General features: G+C 39.3%; 2 protein-coding genes across 2 annotated transcripts; both read right to left on the bottom strand.

Annotated features, from left to right (window-relative positions):
• Positions 1–16: 16 nt before the first annotated feature.
• On the bottom strand, positions 17–10,056 carry LOC307026707 (B-cell receptor CD22-like). Its single transcript, XM_079662305.1, has 9 exons — positions 9,998–10,056; positions 7,174–7,957; positions 5,840–5,889; positions 5,313–5,693; positions 4,661–4,966; positions 4,329–4,589; positions 4,075–4,171; positions 3,545–3,602; positions 17–728 (listed from the first exon to the last, which is right to left on the bottom strand). Exons 3-9 carry the CDS (start codon positions 5,877–5,879, stop codon positions 675–677), a joined length of 1,197 nt encoding a protein of 398 aa, XP_079518431.1. The 5' UTR covers positions 5,880–5,889; positions 7,174–7,957; positions 9,998–10,056; the 3' UTR covers positions 17–674.
• On the bottom strand, positions 7,904–12,004 carry LOC307025920 (sialic acid-binding Ig-like lectin 9; the record flags this gene model as incomplete). The annotated part of the gene is made up of 6 exons (XM_079660899.1): positions 7,904–7,957; positions 9,998–10,055; positions 10,170–10,266; positions 10,425–10,596; positions 10,734–10,915; positions 11,677–12,004. 6 exons carry the CDS (start codon positions 12,002–12,004, stop codon positions 7,904–7,906), a joined length of 891 nt encoding a protein of 296 aa, XP_079517025.1.
• Positions 12,005–16,907: the final 4,903 nt, after the last annotated feature.

The following is a 16,907-nucleotide window of genomic DNA, read 5'->3' as shown; positions in this document are numbered from 1 at the left end:
AACATTCAAAGCCTCTGCACAGAATTATTTTTAACCCCTGATTTGTTTTTATTTAACACAGTTCACATGCATCCAACAGAAATACAAGTTAAGCAATTACAAATAAAAAGAACAAAATAAAAATCATGTGCCATGATTACGTTTAACGAGAGACAAATTAATGAAGAACTTTTTACTTGTGCGTACAGTACAAACAGTACAAACACTTCAACATGTTATTAACTAAGGTTTAGGGTCAAATTTAAAGAATATGGTACAATTTAGTATTTAGAGAAATCTGAATTTTAAGTGGCACACTAAGGCAAATAATTACGAAAACATTTTTTATCCTAAACCAAAAATACCTGAAAAATGTTGTAGAAAGCATTGAAATGATTGTCTTACCAAAATGTGAAATTCAGGAATTAATGTAAGGTGTCCAACAAATGCTCTACAGTATTTAGTCTTCTTAGACAAAAGGAAATTTGGACACACACACCAGGCTTTTGTATCTGCTGGATGCCACATCATGACCAATATTTCGTCTCTCTGCTAATATCCTGTTTTTATTTTCATCACACCACTCACTGCATCCTGTAAGCCACTCCTTCTTAATGTGGAACATATAAGGCAAATCAATACAGCATTTTCTTTCAGTAAAAGTGAACTGAACGTCTTCCTGCTCTCTTTGTGACTCAGGATGTTTGTAACTCGACCACACCGTTGACATAGTCTGCTTCTGCTGCGTCCTGAAAAATAAGAGGGGAGTTCACTTAAAGAGCAACTTGCAGGTTTTTTTTTTTACTACATTTATGCTTAACCTTGCCTGAAAATTACAATTAAAAATGTTAATGCAGGATTTGGACATAAGGGCAGGAATTCAGAGGAAAAGGAGCCGTTTTGAGCTCTGCTACTAAAAACTGCTTTTTTTTTAAACATCATACGTACATATGTACGTCAAACGCGTCATATTACGTCATGGGGGAGCAACTTTCTCGGACTCGTTCTCTGCCCAATCCGCGGTAGTAGTTTGTAGTTGGTTTGAGCTGTTGTGATTTAGTGAGCTGGTAATTTTTCGATAATTTTACATTGCATTTCACCATTTGCAATCATAGTGAGCTTGTGTTTGTGCAGGTTGCACAAACTCGAGCCTGTCAGGACATCGAGTCCACAGTTTCCCTCACGGGAAAAGGACCGGAGCTAGCGTTCGTTCCTGGGTGCGTTGTGCATCCACCTCCGTGCAGCACATACTCTCCACAGCTTTATCAGGAAACCGTAATACATCTCTCTCCCCCCCTTCGCTTCTCTCTCTCTCTCTCTCTCTCTCTCTCTCTCTCTCTCTCTCTCTCTCTCTCTCTCTCTCTCTCTCTCTCTCCCCCCCCCCCCCTCCGGTACACGGCACCGTAAGACGTAGTGTGGAGTTGCATTAGGTAACGCTGTGGTGGCTGTACTGCTCCAGCCGTCTCCTTTGTGTTTGTTTGTTTCCCCCTGTCTGTGTTGTTTGTGTGGTGGCTGTCACTCCTGGCTCCCAGCTCAACCTCCACTCACCTGCTGCAATCAGCTGTGCACCCTCCCCGACTACACACCTGCTTTTCATCAAGCCATTTACAACGGCATATCAACAGAGGCTCCAAAACCTTTCTCCGCCAGATCGTCAAGTATCAGCCGCATCCCGCGTCTCCCCTCCGGTACACAGCACCGTAGTGTGGAGTTGCATTAGGTAACGCGGGATACCAGCACAAAGATTAGCTAACATTAACTGTAGCTAACGCCGGTGACTCACCAAGACAGCTGCTCTGTTCTCCACTGGTTCTCCTCACACCAAAGCTCCATTTCTCTCAGATGGCCGTTATTTTTTCTAATCCTTGGCTGCTCCTGGTCTCGTGGACGCATAACAGGCTCATAATTATAATCATATGCATTCGAATATATATTTTCAACCTTTTTTGTGTAAAAACTAGCATTGTGATCCATGTTTATTCATACGTTAAACCGGCCGCTCTCCCCCATGTTACGTCACACACGGGAGGTCACGTGCGGAGGCTTTTTTATGCGGAAGTGAAAATGTCTTACTAAAACGACGCCAGATGTCACTGTAGTGTATATTTTTGTATATTTTTGGAAAATCTAGTGTATTCATCATTTTCCTACACATTTATTCACTGGTGTCTCTAACCTGCAAGTTGCTCTTTAAGAGATTTAGTAACTGTAAAGATTAAAAATAGTTGCAGCATGTAATTTGTGTAGCCACAGAATAACAGTTATGTCTCAGGACCTCACAACACCATACACTGTACAGCAGACGGAGCAATCAACCAAATAACAAAAAATACCTTTTAAAGGTCACCTTTTATGCAAAATCCACTTTTTCCTGTTTTTTATACATAAACATGTGTCCCTTCTGTGTTAAGAGATTCTGAAAGTTTCAGGAAAATAGATTCCCTCTCTTTTTGTCCATTTATATAAAAACCTGTCTGAAAATTAGCTGATCAGATTTTGGCCACTTTGTGATGTCATAATGTTTTTTTGGGTTGTACAACCAAAGCCAATAGCCAACCAAGGTAACACCCCCCACCTTATCACCTGAATCTCCTCCTAGAACATTGTGTTTGTTCAAACCAATCATCTCTCAGAGGGGCGTGGCCAGCAGCCGCTCATTAGCATTTAAAGCTACAGACACAGAATCTGAACTTTTGAAACAGGGCTGAAACAGAGGGGATTATGGGATGCTGCATTGATCTGTTTGGTATTTCAGCCAAACACTGAGACCTATAATATATTGTTGAAAAAGATTGTGATAGGGGATCTTAAAAGAATAAGTGGAAACTCGCACACTAAAACGCACACATATACACAATAATGTTTGCTGTATCATCTTTACAAGGTGATACTACGTTAATGTTGTGTTAGCGCTTGTTGGACGGCACTCGAAATAAATGAATGCAGGTTTAAAGTTTGACTTGATTTTTATTGCGGAATAGTTGTATTTGTCTATGATTATGTTTTTTTGGTATTTATTTCTGAAGTTCTGTTATCAGCAATCTGTGTTTTAATGGACCAATTCATATAATTGTTATAGCACACATGTTACATTTTTACACTTCCATCAGACATGGAGCAACATCTGCCTTCATTTGGAGTCATACGTCTGATAGCTGGAGAATATTCATCTTTCATATTTGTTGCTCCTAAGCTCCTAAACACTCCATTTGTCACCAGCTAACTTCTTACATCACAAGTCTGCGATATAAGGTAACATAACCAGATGTTTGAGTTATTTTCATTGCTTTAACCTGCTTCAAAATCAATAGTGAACATTCGTAAATGCCCGCACCCAGCTCTGATGTCTCAGTAGTGAGATGTGCTGCTTTGCATGTGATGTCACTTCTGTTAAAAAGTATAATCATTGGAGGATAATTCCTTCTTAATTATGCACATCCTAACACAAGAACAACTACAAATAAACCCTAGTTTATTGATCCCTAAGAACTAAATTAGGAACTATTTTCAGTTGGAATTTTATTCATTGTCATGCAGGCAGTTAAATGTGTCCAATATGAAATACCTCTCCTCGTCTGGTGGATTCCTCCTCTGGTCCAGAAGAGCGTCTTGATCTAAACCAGCTGGAAAAAAAGGAAAACATTTTTTTTTGTTTATGTTGTGATGATAATTGATACGAGGAGTGAAGCAGGTAGGACCCAAACGCAGATAATACTGATAATACCGTTATTTCAAGGGCTAACATATCACAGGGACAGACAAAACACTCCACGGTGAACTCGGTCACAAACAAAAGACGAACCAACGCTGAACACCGGAAGAGACAAGACTAAATACAGGGAGGGGTAATCACAAGACGAGAAACAGCCGGGCAGGGGAGGAGAAACACAAGGGCTACAGGTGAACACAATACGACAACTAGACACACCAGGGAAACTAACGACGGGAGGAAAACATGACAGGGAGAACAGCAAAACACCCAAACCTAGACATAAAAACGTGACATAACATGAATATCGTGACAATAATGATCTACAGCCAAATATACAAATTAGTGTATAGCTGCATGTCATATCACAGGAGAGTTTGTCTCACCATTCAAAGATGACCATTGTACTGACGAGCATTATGATTCCCAGCATCTTCAATATCAGATGAACATCTAGGCCTACCGTCCCAATCAGTTGATCACCTGCAACCCAACAGCATGGTCAGATTCCACTCACTGGGAGACATGAGAACATCTCAAACCAGGACTCCTGCTGCTACCTTCAAATATCAACGCACGTCCTTTTGATAGTTTAATTAAATGAATTTGACATTGAATTGTAGTGCAGTTTCATTTTTACCAATAGTCAGCAGGATCGTTGTTGACTTTCCATTACCAAGCTCATTTGTGGCCACACAGTAATAACGTCCTCCCTCTGTGGCATTAACGCTGTAAATCTCTCCCTGTGAGACCTTCATGTCTCCATCTTGGCTCTCCTTGAACCAGGTGAAGCTGCTGACGGGAGGCTGGGCTCTGCTGGAGCACCTCAGCTCCACCCAGCTGCCCGCTGACACCGAACATGAGGAAGGACTGACGGAGGCGGAGGTGTCCTTAGGAGCATCTAAGGAAAATGTGAGATTAACTTCATTCAAATCATGCCATCATGTGCTGACAATCACAGGTTGTTCTTACATGAAACATGGAGAGTCTTTGCCTCCTCTGCTGTCTTCACATCTTTCCCTTCATTCACAGGATAGCTGGCAGAGCAGGTGATGTTGAATCCATCATGTTGGTCTGTCAGAGTGAGGGTCTTCTGGATCTTAGTCATGAAGGTCCGATCTGGGTTTTCCTCCATTGTGTTGGGAGGGTCTTGTTGGAGAGTCCAGGTGAGTTTAGGAGGGGAGTGTGGACAGGGAGCTGGAGCTGAGCAGGTTACAGTGACAGACTCTGCTTCCTTCAGATCACTTGGGATCTCAATGGTGGGGCTCGGAGCAGAATCTGTGGTTTAACACATTTTAAATGTGAGGATACAGGCCAATACAGTTTTCAACAGAAATAAAAAAATGTACATCTTATTGTAAAACGTGAAAAGAAAGGTCAGTCAGCTGCATCCTTAGTAGATGTTGTCATCCACATGAGACTCATATCTGTGCATGTAGACGTGCACTATTTGTAATAGTAATGCATACAATATTATATACTGTAATATATTTGGATTTAGCAGGTTTCAGATATTATGACTTTTTGATTGTCTGAATAATTTCTGTAATAACTGATAGATTGATTATCCTATATGTATAGTTGAACAATAAAGGTAAGACTACTCCAACAAAAAGTATCTTACCGTTCACTGTTATTTGAAGAGGATCACATATAGCTGTTCCCCGAAATGGGCTGCTCTCAATCCTGAAGAAGTATTTGTCTGTGTGACTTTTATCCAAACTAGAAAACAGAGTGGTGCAGTTTCTCTGTCTCAGGTTTCCTGTAAGACTCATTGGATATGTGTTGATTGTCCCATCACTGTGGAAAATCACATGTTCTCTATTTTGGCCAAATGCGGGCTCTTCTTTACTCCACACTCCAAAGACTTCTCGTGAGCTGCTGAAGTGCTCAGCGCTGAAGTTACACGGAATCAGCAAACAGGATCCACTCAGTGCTTCCATCTGCTTCGGGGTGGTGATGTCAAGGTCCGTAGAACAAGCACCTTCAACAAGATGTGGGAGATCTGCAGGAAGAAAAAAGAGCATATTAACAAACTGTGTCTTGTAAGCAAATTGTATTCAAACTCAGGATGTGAACAAAGGAGTCATTCTGGTATTTCTGCTTTTTCTAAGTAAAGATTGTAAACTATTAAAGTAACAAACATCTCACCTGAAACAAAGAGGACTAGCAGCAACATGTTGGTCACCATATTCAGGATTCTGGATTCGCAAACACAAGAACACTGTTACTTTTCATTTGTAGTAATCATACATATAACGTATTCAGTTTTTACAAAGTGCTTTTAGCAACTTCCCTACTCCAAAGGCACCACAGAAACTTACCCTGTACAACCAGTTAGTTTTTGACACTTTCAATTTAAATCCTTCTGCAATATTATGCTTTGAAATAATTAACAGAAAATATAAAAAAATCAATAAAAGACAGAGTTCAGTCAAATGTTTCCTTACCACATGAGCCCACAGCTAGAACATACTACATTTACTGCATTTCTTATCAATGCTGTACTTTCCCTGTGATAAAAGATGAACACACCACCCCTAACCGAGGTAGAACAACGCACAATCATGGTTTTTTAAAGAGGATGGTTGTGTAAGAAATATAAAATGTTGGTCCATAGCTATAGTGAAAATGTAGTCTTCTCTTGTAGTTCTCTAAGTAATGATCAGAGTTTCAATACATTTGGACTGGATGTTAACAGAGACAGTAAAGCAAAGATTTCATCATCCTTTTACTATCTTTGTTATACTCTGTATATAAACACACATGAATAATAGGTGGAAAATAAATTGCCAATTCAAAATCCAAAAGGTATGTATTTACTTTTCTGTTATTCTGTTATTATTAAAGTAAGGAGCCAAATCACTAACTTCATTAATTATTATGTGGCAGAGACTGTTCTCTTTTCTTAAAAGTAGGAAGGAAGTTAGATGTCTAGCATTCAAAGGACATGAGTCATGTCGTGAACAAAAATAATGACATATTTCAAGAACAGGAAATATTAACTTTTTTTTATTCACAATGTTGGTGCTTACCATTTTAAATATTACATTTGATCATCATCAAAACAGTAACTTAGATACCTGAATGTATTTTTCTAACATTCAAAGCTTCTTCACAGAATTCTTTTTAACCCCTGATTTGTTTTGTATTTAACACAGTTCACATGCATCCAACAGAAATACAAGTTAAGCAATTACGAATAAAAAGAACAAAATAAAAATCATGTGCCATGATTACGTTTAACGTGAGACAAATTAATTAAGAACTTTTTACTTGTGCGTACAGTACAAACAGTACAAACACTTCAACATGTTATTCACTAAGGTTTAGGGTCATATTCAAAGAACATGGTACAATTGATTATTTACAGAAATCTGAATTGTAAGTGGCACACTAAGGCAAATAATTACGAAATGTTTTTTTTATCCTAAACCAAAAATACCTGCAAAATGTTGTAGAAAGCATTGAAATGATTGTCTTACCAACATGTGAAATCCAGGAAGTAATGTAAGGTGTCCAACAAATGCTCTACAGTATTTAGTCTTGTTAGAAAAAAGGAAGTGTGGACACACACCAGGCTTTTGTATCTGCTGGATGCCACATCATGACCCATATTTCGTCTCTCTGCTAATATCCTCTTTTTATTTTCATCACACCACTCACTGCATCCTGTAAGCCACTCCTTCTTAATGTGGAACATATAAGGCAAATCAGGTACCACTTTACAATAAGACTACCCTTATAAAGGGCTTACGAATATTTTGTAATTACTTTTTTTAATTAGGTAGTGAACACTTTATAAATCATTAATAATCTTTTATAAGACATTAGATAAACAGGGCAACTGTGAGCGGTTGCTTGCCAAATAGTGAGCCCACATTTATATGGACTGCTAAGCCTTATATTGGCTAATTAGCGTACTTCGTCGTCTTCTTCATCAGCCAGCATCAACCACTGTGTTGATTCTCGCTAAGTAGCCAATATAAGGCTTAGTCATCTTGCCAAATAGTGAGCCTGTGTTGATGTATACAACTGGTTTATAAATGGTTCTTAATGATTAATAAAGTCTTTACAACCTTATTCATAACCTAATTATAAACCCTTTATGAATCCTTTATAAGGGTAGTCTTATTGTAAAGTGGTACCGGCAAATCAATACAGCATTTTATTTCAGTAAAAGTGAACTGAACGTCTTCCTGCTCTCTTTGTGACTCAGGATGTTTGTAACTCGACCACACGGTTGACATAATCTGCTTCTGCTGCGTCCTGAAAAATAAGAGGGGAGTTTACTGTAATTTAATGATTTAGTGTCTGTAAAGATAAAAAATAGTTGCAGCATGTAATTTGTGTAGCCACAGAATAACAGTTATGTCTCAGGACCTCACAACACCATACACTGCACAGCAGACGGAGCAATCAACCAAATAGCTAAAAAGACCCTTTTATGCAAAATCCACTTTTTCCTGTCTTTTATACATAAACATGTCTCCCCTCTGTGTTAAGAGATTCTGAACGTTTCAGGAAAATAGATTCCCTCTCTTTTTGTCCTGATCCATTTATATAAAAACCTGTCTGAAAATGAGCTGATCAGATTTTGGCCACTTTGTGATGTCATGATGTTTTTTTGGGTTGTACAACGACTAGCCAATAACCAACCAAGGTAACTCCCGTCCACCTGATCACCTGAATCTCCTCCTAGAACATTGTGTTTGTTCAAACCAATCATCTAATATCTAATATTGCAACTCACTTCTTTACGGCATCAGCACTATCCCTCAACAGACTCCGGGTTCAAAATGCAGCTGCACGTCTCCTCACGCATACCAAATCATGGCATCACATCACCCCAGTCCTCAAAGACCTCCACTGGCTTCCTGTCTCCCATCGCATCAACTACAAAATTATGGTCCTCACCTACAAAGCACTCCACCATTTGGCCCCCCCTTATCTCACAAACTTTCTCACTCCTTATCAACCCCCACGGTCCCTCAGATCCACCGCAGCCGGACTCCTATCCATTCCCACATCCACACTGTGCAGCTTTGGGGACAGAGCCTTCTCAGTGGCAGCTACTAGGCTCTGGAATTCCCCCCCCCAAGATCTCCGTGACTCTGAGTCCCTCACAGTCTTTCAGTCCCGCCTCAAAACACATCTTTTCAACTCTGTCTACCCATAAGCCCCCGCCCGCTCTCAATCAACTTCCTCTTGACTGCCTTTTTATTATTATTTTATTTTTATTTTACTATACTTGTTTGCCTGTCCTTGTTTGTCTACCCTTCCTCATATTGTAAAGCGTCTTTGAGTTGTGAAAAGCGCTATATAAATAAAATGCATTATTATTATTATTATTATCTCTCAGAGGGGCGTGGCCAGCAGCAGCTCATTAGCATTTAAAGCTACAGACACAGAATCAGCACTTTTGAAACAGGGCTGAAACAGAGGGGTTTATGGGATGCTGCAATGATCTGTTTGGTATTTCAGCCAAACACTTCAGAGACATATTTTGTGTATATCTGAGACCTATAATATATTGTTGAAAAAGAGTGTGATAGGGGATCTTAAAAGAATAAGTGGAAACTCGCACACTAAAACGCACACATATACACAATAATGTTTGCTGTATCATCTTTACAAGGTGATACTAAGTTAATGTTGTGTTAGCGCTTGTTGGACAGCACTCAAAATAAATGAATGCAGGTTTAAAGTATTACTTGATTTTTATTGGGGAATACTTGTATTTGTCTATGATTATGTTTTCTAGGTATTTATGTCTGATGTTCTGTTATCAGCAATCTGTGTTTTAATGGACCAATTAATATAATTATTATAGCACACAAGTTATCTTTTTACACTTCCATCAGACATGGAGCAACATCAGCCTTCATTTGGAGTCATACGTCTGATAGCTGGAGAATATTCATCTAATATTTGTTGCTGCTAAACACTCCATTTGTCACCAGCTAACTTCTTACATCACAAGTCTGCGATATAAGGTAACATAACCAGATGTTTTAGTTATTTTCATTGCTTTAACCTGCTTCAAAATCAATAGTGAACATTTGTAAATGCCTGCACCCAGCTCTGATGTCTCAGTAGTGAGATGTGCTGCTTTGCATGTGATGTCACTACTGTTAAAAAGTATAATCATTGGAGGATAATTCCTTATTAATTATGCACATCCTAACACAAGAACAACTACAAATAAACCCTAGTTTATTGATCCCTAAGAACTAAATTAGGAACTATTTTCAGTTGGAATTGTATTCATTGTCATGCAGGCAGTTAAATGTGTCCAATATGAAATACCTCTCCTCGTCTGGTGGATTTCTCCTCTGGTTCAGAAGAGCGTCTTGAACTAAACCAGCTGGAAAAAAAGGAAAACATTTGTTTTTGTTTATGTTCTGATGATAATGATCTACAGCCAAATATACAAATTAGTGTGTAGCTGCATGTCATATCACAGGAGAGTTTGTCTCACCATTCAAAGATGACCATTGCACTGACGAGCATTATGATTCCCAGCATCTTCAATATCAGATGAACATCTAGGCCTACCGTCCCAATCAGTTGATCACCTGCAACCCAACAGCATGGTCAGATTCCACTCACTGGGAGACATGAGAACATCTCAAACCAGGACTCCTGCTGCTACCTTCAAATATCAACGCACGTCCTTTTGATAGTTTAATTAAATGAATTTGACATTGAATTCTAGTGACAGTTTCGTGTTTACCAATATTCAGCAGGGTCGTTGTTGACTTTCCATTACCAAGCTCATTTGTGGCCACACAGTAATAACGTCCTCCCTCTGTGGCCTTAAAGCTGTAAATCTCTCCCTGTGAGACCTTCATGTCTCCATCTTGGCTCTCCTTGAACCAGGTGAAGCTGCTTCTCCTTAGGAGCATCTGAGGAAAATGTGAGATTAACTTCATTCAAATCATGCCATCATGTGCTGACAATCACAGGTTGTTCTTACATGAAACATGGAGAGTCTTTGTCTCCTCTGCTGTCTTCACATCTTTCCCTTCATTCACAGGATAGCTGGCAGAGCAGGTGATGTTGAATCCATCATGTTGGTGTTGGGAGGGTTTTGTTGGAGAGTCCAGGTGAGTTTAGGAGGGGAGTGTGGACAGGGAGCTTGAGCTGAGCAGGTTACAGTGACAGACTCTGCCTCCTTCAGATCACCTGGGTTTGAAAGGTTAATTCTGGGGCTTGGAGGAGAATCTGTGGTTGAAAGATTATCAGATTATACACTGAAAAACACTATGCTGTGTTTTTAACCTTTAACATTTGTGTAAGTGTAAATTCTCATGTAATCTCCCATTAATAATTTCAGTACCTCTTAGTTTTATCTTGGAAGGGTAACAAAGTGAACAAAGTCGCATTCATTTAGATTTTCCTGTTACTGCTACGGTACTTCCCCTAGGCATGTGATGCAGTAAAGTTCTGCATTTAAAGTGTCTATTGATAGTGTATTCAGTCAGACATTCAAATCAATGACACCTGGTTTCTGTCACATTTGACCAGAAGTCGAAGAAGAAGTACTCGGATCCTTAACATAAGTAAAATACTATGTTCTTAAAATATTCCATTATGAATTCAAAATGTTACTGAAGTATTGGAGCAAAAGTGTTATTATCAAAATGTATGTGTTAAATACTTGGTTAATAATTACTATAAAGGGCATCATATCAACAGCATATCATGTGATTTATATGAAAAAAGTAACTATGTTAAATAAATCTAATGGAGTAAAAGTATGACATTTGCTTCCAAACTGTAGTAAAGTAAATACTCAAATAAATAATTGAGTAACTGTACTTACATTATTTACAATCCACCACTGTTTTACCCAGCACTCATACGGTTGAACAGCCTACAGCAGAAATGTAGTGTAGATAAGGTTCACTACGTTTGCTGTTTAAACCAAAATGGCACCTGATTTAACTTTTTATTTAGAATCAGAATTGTATAGAATCTCTCACCTTTGACTGTTATTTCTAGAGGATCACAACCAGCTGTTGCCAGAAATGGTCTGTTCTCAACTCTGAAGAAGTATCTGGCCGTGGAACTTGTGTTTAGCCTGTGAAATAAGGTTGTGCAGTTTCTCTGACTCAGGTCTCCAGTGATTTCCATTAGGTCGATTTCTGCCTTGCTACTGTTGAAAATCACTTTGTCTGGATTGTTGGCAAAGTCAGCAGTGTCATTAATCCACACTCCGAAGGATTCTCTTGAGCCATCAAATGTTTCTCCAACTTTGTTAGCACTGAAGTTACATGGGACATGAAGACAGGATCCATTTAGTGCTCCCATCTCCTGAGGGGTTGTTAGTAGCAGGTGAGTCGAACACTTAGTGTTAGCCCCTGTGAAACAGATTCTGTTGTGATTTACAAGAACAAATCTTCATGAATGGAGCAGTAACACTTCATTTGATTAGCACCTGCCCTACCACTATCCTACAACCATGAAAAACAACATAAATATGTGACGATTTGAGAGCAATGCAGGCGAGCCAATCAATTACATATATTTTGAAAGTCATAAAACACAAGAAAATAAAAACCAGATTTAAATAACAACAATACAATTGAATTAAAAAGGGGATTAATAAAATCACATTCATATTTAAAAATTTGAATACAATACAAAAATAATAAATAAAATAACAATAACATTTTAGAATATAAACAGGTGATCAATATAATTACAATGACATTTTACAATGTCAATGTAATTAAGTGAATTAAATAATGTAAACAATGGTATAAACCATTCTTAATCAAAGGCCTGGCTAGGTGCCTTTTTAAGTTAACTTTTAAGATTTCCAGCAGCTCGTATCCTTTCTGTTTTTGTTTTTTTATTAAATCAAATTAATGAATTAAAGCATTTTCCTGAAGTAAACATGGAACAAAGAGCTCACCTTAAAGGAAGAAGAGACTCAGTAAAATGTTGGCTGTCACCATTCTCACAGACTGGACTGCACTGAATGTCATCACCTAGGTTTCAAGCAGAATAATGCAGTTACTCTCAGAGAGCACCGAGCTTTGCACAACCACTATGTTCTGTGGTTTAACTGACTTACTTCTGCAAGGCAAATCTGCACCTAACAAAATAATACAACTGTTAGTTAGACAAGAATACATAATGTTTTCTTATGTGTTCACTTTTCACAAACTAACTTCCTTTGTTGAAGCTGTGGTCATTGAAGTCAACTTCCTATCATTTGAGAAGAGACAGCCTGTGCGGTTCTTTACAGCAGAGGAATAGAAGAAGTTCTCACCCTAACCACTCATACATGTTTTGCTTTTCACACTGTGTTTCTCTATATTAAATATATAATTACTGGTGGATGTGGGGGAAACTTCTGTAGCAATTGGAAACAGGATTCAGAGAGGCACGAGGAGAGCTGGAGCTTTGATGGCAAACACTGGTGGTTTATCTGGAGTTACTCAAGGCCGTAGACCCATGCCATGGGAAAGGAGACAGTGAGAAGAGAACATGAGAAAATGACGAACTGTGTTGAAGGTTGAATACCTAAGCAAATGATTCCCTAACAGTGGATACTTTTAACTGAGCTGTACATTTGAGGTTCTTTGCTTGAATATCTCCATTATCAGTGGGAGAAATAATAAATGTGCCCTGTTATACTTTTTGTTATTTTTTCTCTTTCCTGTAGTGTGTAATATAGGTTGTGTGTATGTAAATGGTCTGCAAAGGCTAAAATCTCAACGTTCCCTCCAGAGGGAGTTTCTCTCTCCCCCGTGAGAGCGTGTGCTCAGTCAGGACAGTTTAAACTGATAAACTGGGTCAAAGTTATGGGCCTTGGAAAATATTTCCCCAACACTTAGTTACATTCTAACACCCATCTTAATTGTTGTGAAGAAAGCTACTCAAATTTAAAATGACTAAATGAAACCAATAAATGGATTTTAATGAATTTCAACTTATTGCCTTTCAGTCCTGAACTCAATCATGGAAGCAAACATTAACATAGTGTCAGTGTCATTTCCTCAGTGCGAGTGTGAGAGGAAGAGAGAGTTAAAGAAATTGTAATTTAAACACTCATATGGACTCAATCATAACAGAAACAAAACTTCCCTAACATGGTAAACAATTTTCTGATGAAACAGAAACAGGAATATCTGTGGCACTTCGTTGGTTTAAAATGACGTTAGCTTGCATGCAACACCGAGGTGAAAAAAAGGAACTGTCACTGTCTTTGATGACCACATACAGAAGGAACTCTGTAAATTGTGACATTGAGGAATGAAGGTGTTTTAATGGTGAAATATGAGCATAACGATTATTTAAAGGTGCTTAAAATATATTTTATTTTGGTGAATAAAAACCAAATAAATGTGTGCATCATTCAAATTGATTCACAATACATACATAAGAAACTGAGATTACTTAAATGCAATTTCAAACATTTCAAAAGATGCACGAGTGCTTCAAGTGTCTCACACACACACACACACACACACATATTTACATGTTTACAACTGACATAAAGCTGCAGATGTGGGAGGTTATGAGTTTCCCTTCATTGTGTTAAAACATTCCAGGTCTCCATTTCTACAAACTTGAGTTATTCAATAATGTTTATCTTCAAAATGTTTTAATGGACTTTGTGTCTTTGCATAATTTCTTCACTTGAGCGTAGAGGTCCTCTGGTTGCCTAGCAGCCTGTGTTAGGCTGTCTGCTGTGTGTGGTACTTTGACCTGAGCGTACAGCGTTTCCTCCTTCTGCCCCCCGTCCTGCACCGGGACAGGGGTCGACCAGGGGTCTGCTTGGAGAAATCGATCTCTCCGTAGTGGATTTCCTCTTCCGGCTCCTCAATAGTCAGCTCTTCATTCTGTAAAAACGTAAGCAGCGCAGCAGCAAATATGTCTGTCAAAAGATGATTCCTCTTTTGTGGTTTGTACAATCTTTCACCACATCATGTTAGAAACTGGATATTTGTACAGATCTGTTGCGTTTCTTCCTCTTTTTTACTCATGGAGAAACTTAGACATGTGATTTTTCCTACAGTATACAGTCCATTATTGTAAACAATTGATTCCTACCAGACTCTGTTGTTCAGTTGAGCACGTCCAAAACCCCCGTCTCCCACGCAACAGAGCGCTGTAAGTAAAAAAGTCGATAAGAAATCCATCCATCCATCCATCTTCTCCCGCTTATCCGTGGTCGGGTCGCGGAGGTATCAGTTCCAGCAGAGAGCCCCAAACTTTCTTTTCCCTGGCCACATCAACCATCTCTGACTGGGGGATCCCAAGGCGCTCCCAGGCCAGCGAAGAGATATAATCCCTCCACCTAGTTCTAGGTCTACCCCTTGGTCTCTTCCCAGCTGGACGTGCCTGGAACACCTCCCTAGGGAGGCGCCCAGGTGGCATCCTAACTAGGTGCCCGAACCACCTCAACTGGCTCCTTTCGACGCGAAGGAGGAGCGGTTCAACTCCGAGTCCCTCCCGGATGACCGAACTTCTCACCTTATCCCTAAGGGAGACACCAGCCACCCTGCGGAGAAAACCCATCTCGGCCGCTTGTACCCGCGATCTCGTTCTTTCGGTCATGTCGATAAGAAATTATTCAGGAAATTAGAAAATGTGTACCTTGAATGCTTTGATTTGTGAGGCTTACAAAACAATGACAACCAGGGAGATGAGTAGGATGATCCCAATGATGACTCCCTGATACGCTGGCTCCATTATAGAGGGGTTAGGTTTCAACAATTAAGAATACATGGTTACAATGTATTGTTTGCTGTCTCCCTGCAGTTATTGGTGAGCTTTAAAATTGTGTCAAGAATTTCTGGTAATCTGTAAATTACCAGCATGACATGAAGTATACTATAATAAATTGTTTTACAGTTACAATACTGATACTGTAACTTAAAATTATAGCATTAAAGTCTCTATTTTACAGTTGAAACACTATTACCATAAACAAAAATACAGTACTTTTTAAATGGCAGTGTTTTATTTTATAGTTAAAATACTATGACCGTAAACACAAACACGGTGCTTGGAAGTTACTTTGTTTCATTATACAGCTAAAAAAGTACTACCGTAATACCTTAAAAAAAAAAGAAGCTAATTACTGTGTTTCATTTTACAGTTAAAACACTATTACCGTAAACACAAATACAGTACTTGGAAGTTACTGTGTTTCATTTTACACTGTTACTGTAAATAAAAATGTGTAAATACTGTGATTACCTTTAAAGTATTTAACTGGCAGCAATTGACAAGTTACTTACTGTCATTCAATTTACAGTAAGTAACTTGTCAATTGCTGCCAGTTAAATACTGTGAATATCACAGTACGTTTCTTACAGTGTACTTAAAGAAGACATGTAACTAATGTAGCACAAGTTCCACTTTTTAAACCTGGTTTTGGAGAAAAGTCTGATGAATTGAAATAAATAGGTGAAAGGTTGAAAGGGTGAACAACAGGAAAACTATATTGAAACATTATTTTGCAATCTCTAAAATAATTTGGGGATTCAAATCCAAATGTTTAATGTTCAGAGGGTGTTTTTTTTTCTTTTAGATTAGCCATTTCTCAAGAGTTCATTGTCAAACGGGTTTAGTAATGTGAGAAGTATTTTGTTGTTGTAATGTTTCTTTAAAGGTCAAAGTTAGTGGGTCCAGTCCTGTTACCTTAGCCTGTCCCTCTCAGGAGCCAAGCCTGGAGAGGTTGGCCCAGAGTGGGTAACGCCCCAATTGCACCTGCCTCCTGAGACATCGCCCCCCAGAACTGGGGGAGCACCCAGGGCTGGCCCACTTTCATCTGTGTCATCTCTGAGTACCACGGCGCCCTAGGTAGCACTAGGATGATTGACAGATATTCTCGCCTCACCCTCCCCAGGAGCGTGAGAATGAGACACAACGGTGGAAAGACGTAAAGCAGCTTCTTTGGCCATGGCTCGTGTGCAAACGCGTCCACCCCCAAGGGCGGGTCGTCGCTCAGAGCCATGGAGCACCACAGGGCGCAGTGAACACTGTGATGTAGGAGGTCACCCGTCCCAGTGGGGACCCCCTCCGGAGGTGATCCGGTCAATATTACGTGTCTGTGTGGGTGTGTGGAAAGAAAAGACACTCAGACTGGATTACAAGTTATCGTTTTTATTTGGAAAAGATTACCTTGTTATGGGGTCAAACAAGGAGGCTGCGCCCTCTCTCCCTCCAGGCGACCGAGGATATCGATTCGGAG

This window comes from Notothenia rossii (genome assembly GCF_949606895.1).
Source record: "Notothenia rossii genome assembly, chromosome: 12".
Taxonomy (NCBI): Eukaryota; Metazoa; Chordata; class Actinopteri; order Perciformes; family Nototheniidae; genus Notothenia; species Notothenia rossii.
Note: the sequence above shows the minus strand (reverse complement) of the source record. Positions and strands in the feature narration are given on the sequence as shown.

What these genes read in the sequence shown, in the direction of transcription:
- LOC307026707 (XM_079662305.1), bottom strand. Translation starts at nt 5,879, where the DNA reads ATGGTGACCAACATGTTGCTGCTAGTCCTCTTTGTTTCAG. An exon ending in GCTAGTCCTCTTTGTTTCAG is followed by an intron (nt 5,694 to 5,839) that starts GTGAGATGTTTG and finishes TTCTTCCTGCAG; the next exon opens with ATCTCCCACATCTTGTTGAA. An exon ending in AACGATCCTGCTGACTATTG is followed by an intron (nt 4,172 to 4,328) that starts GTAAAAATGAAA and finishes GTTGGGTTGCAG; the next exon opens with GTGATCAACTGATTGGGACG.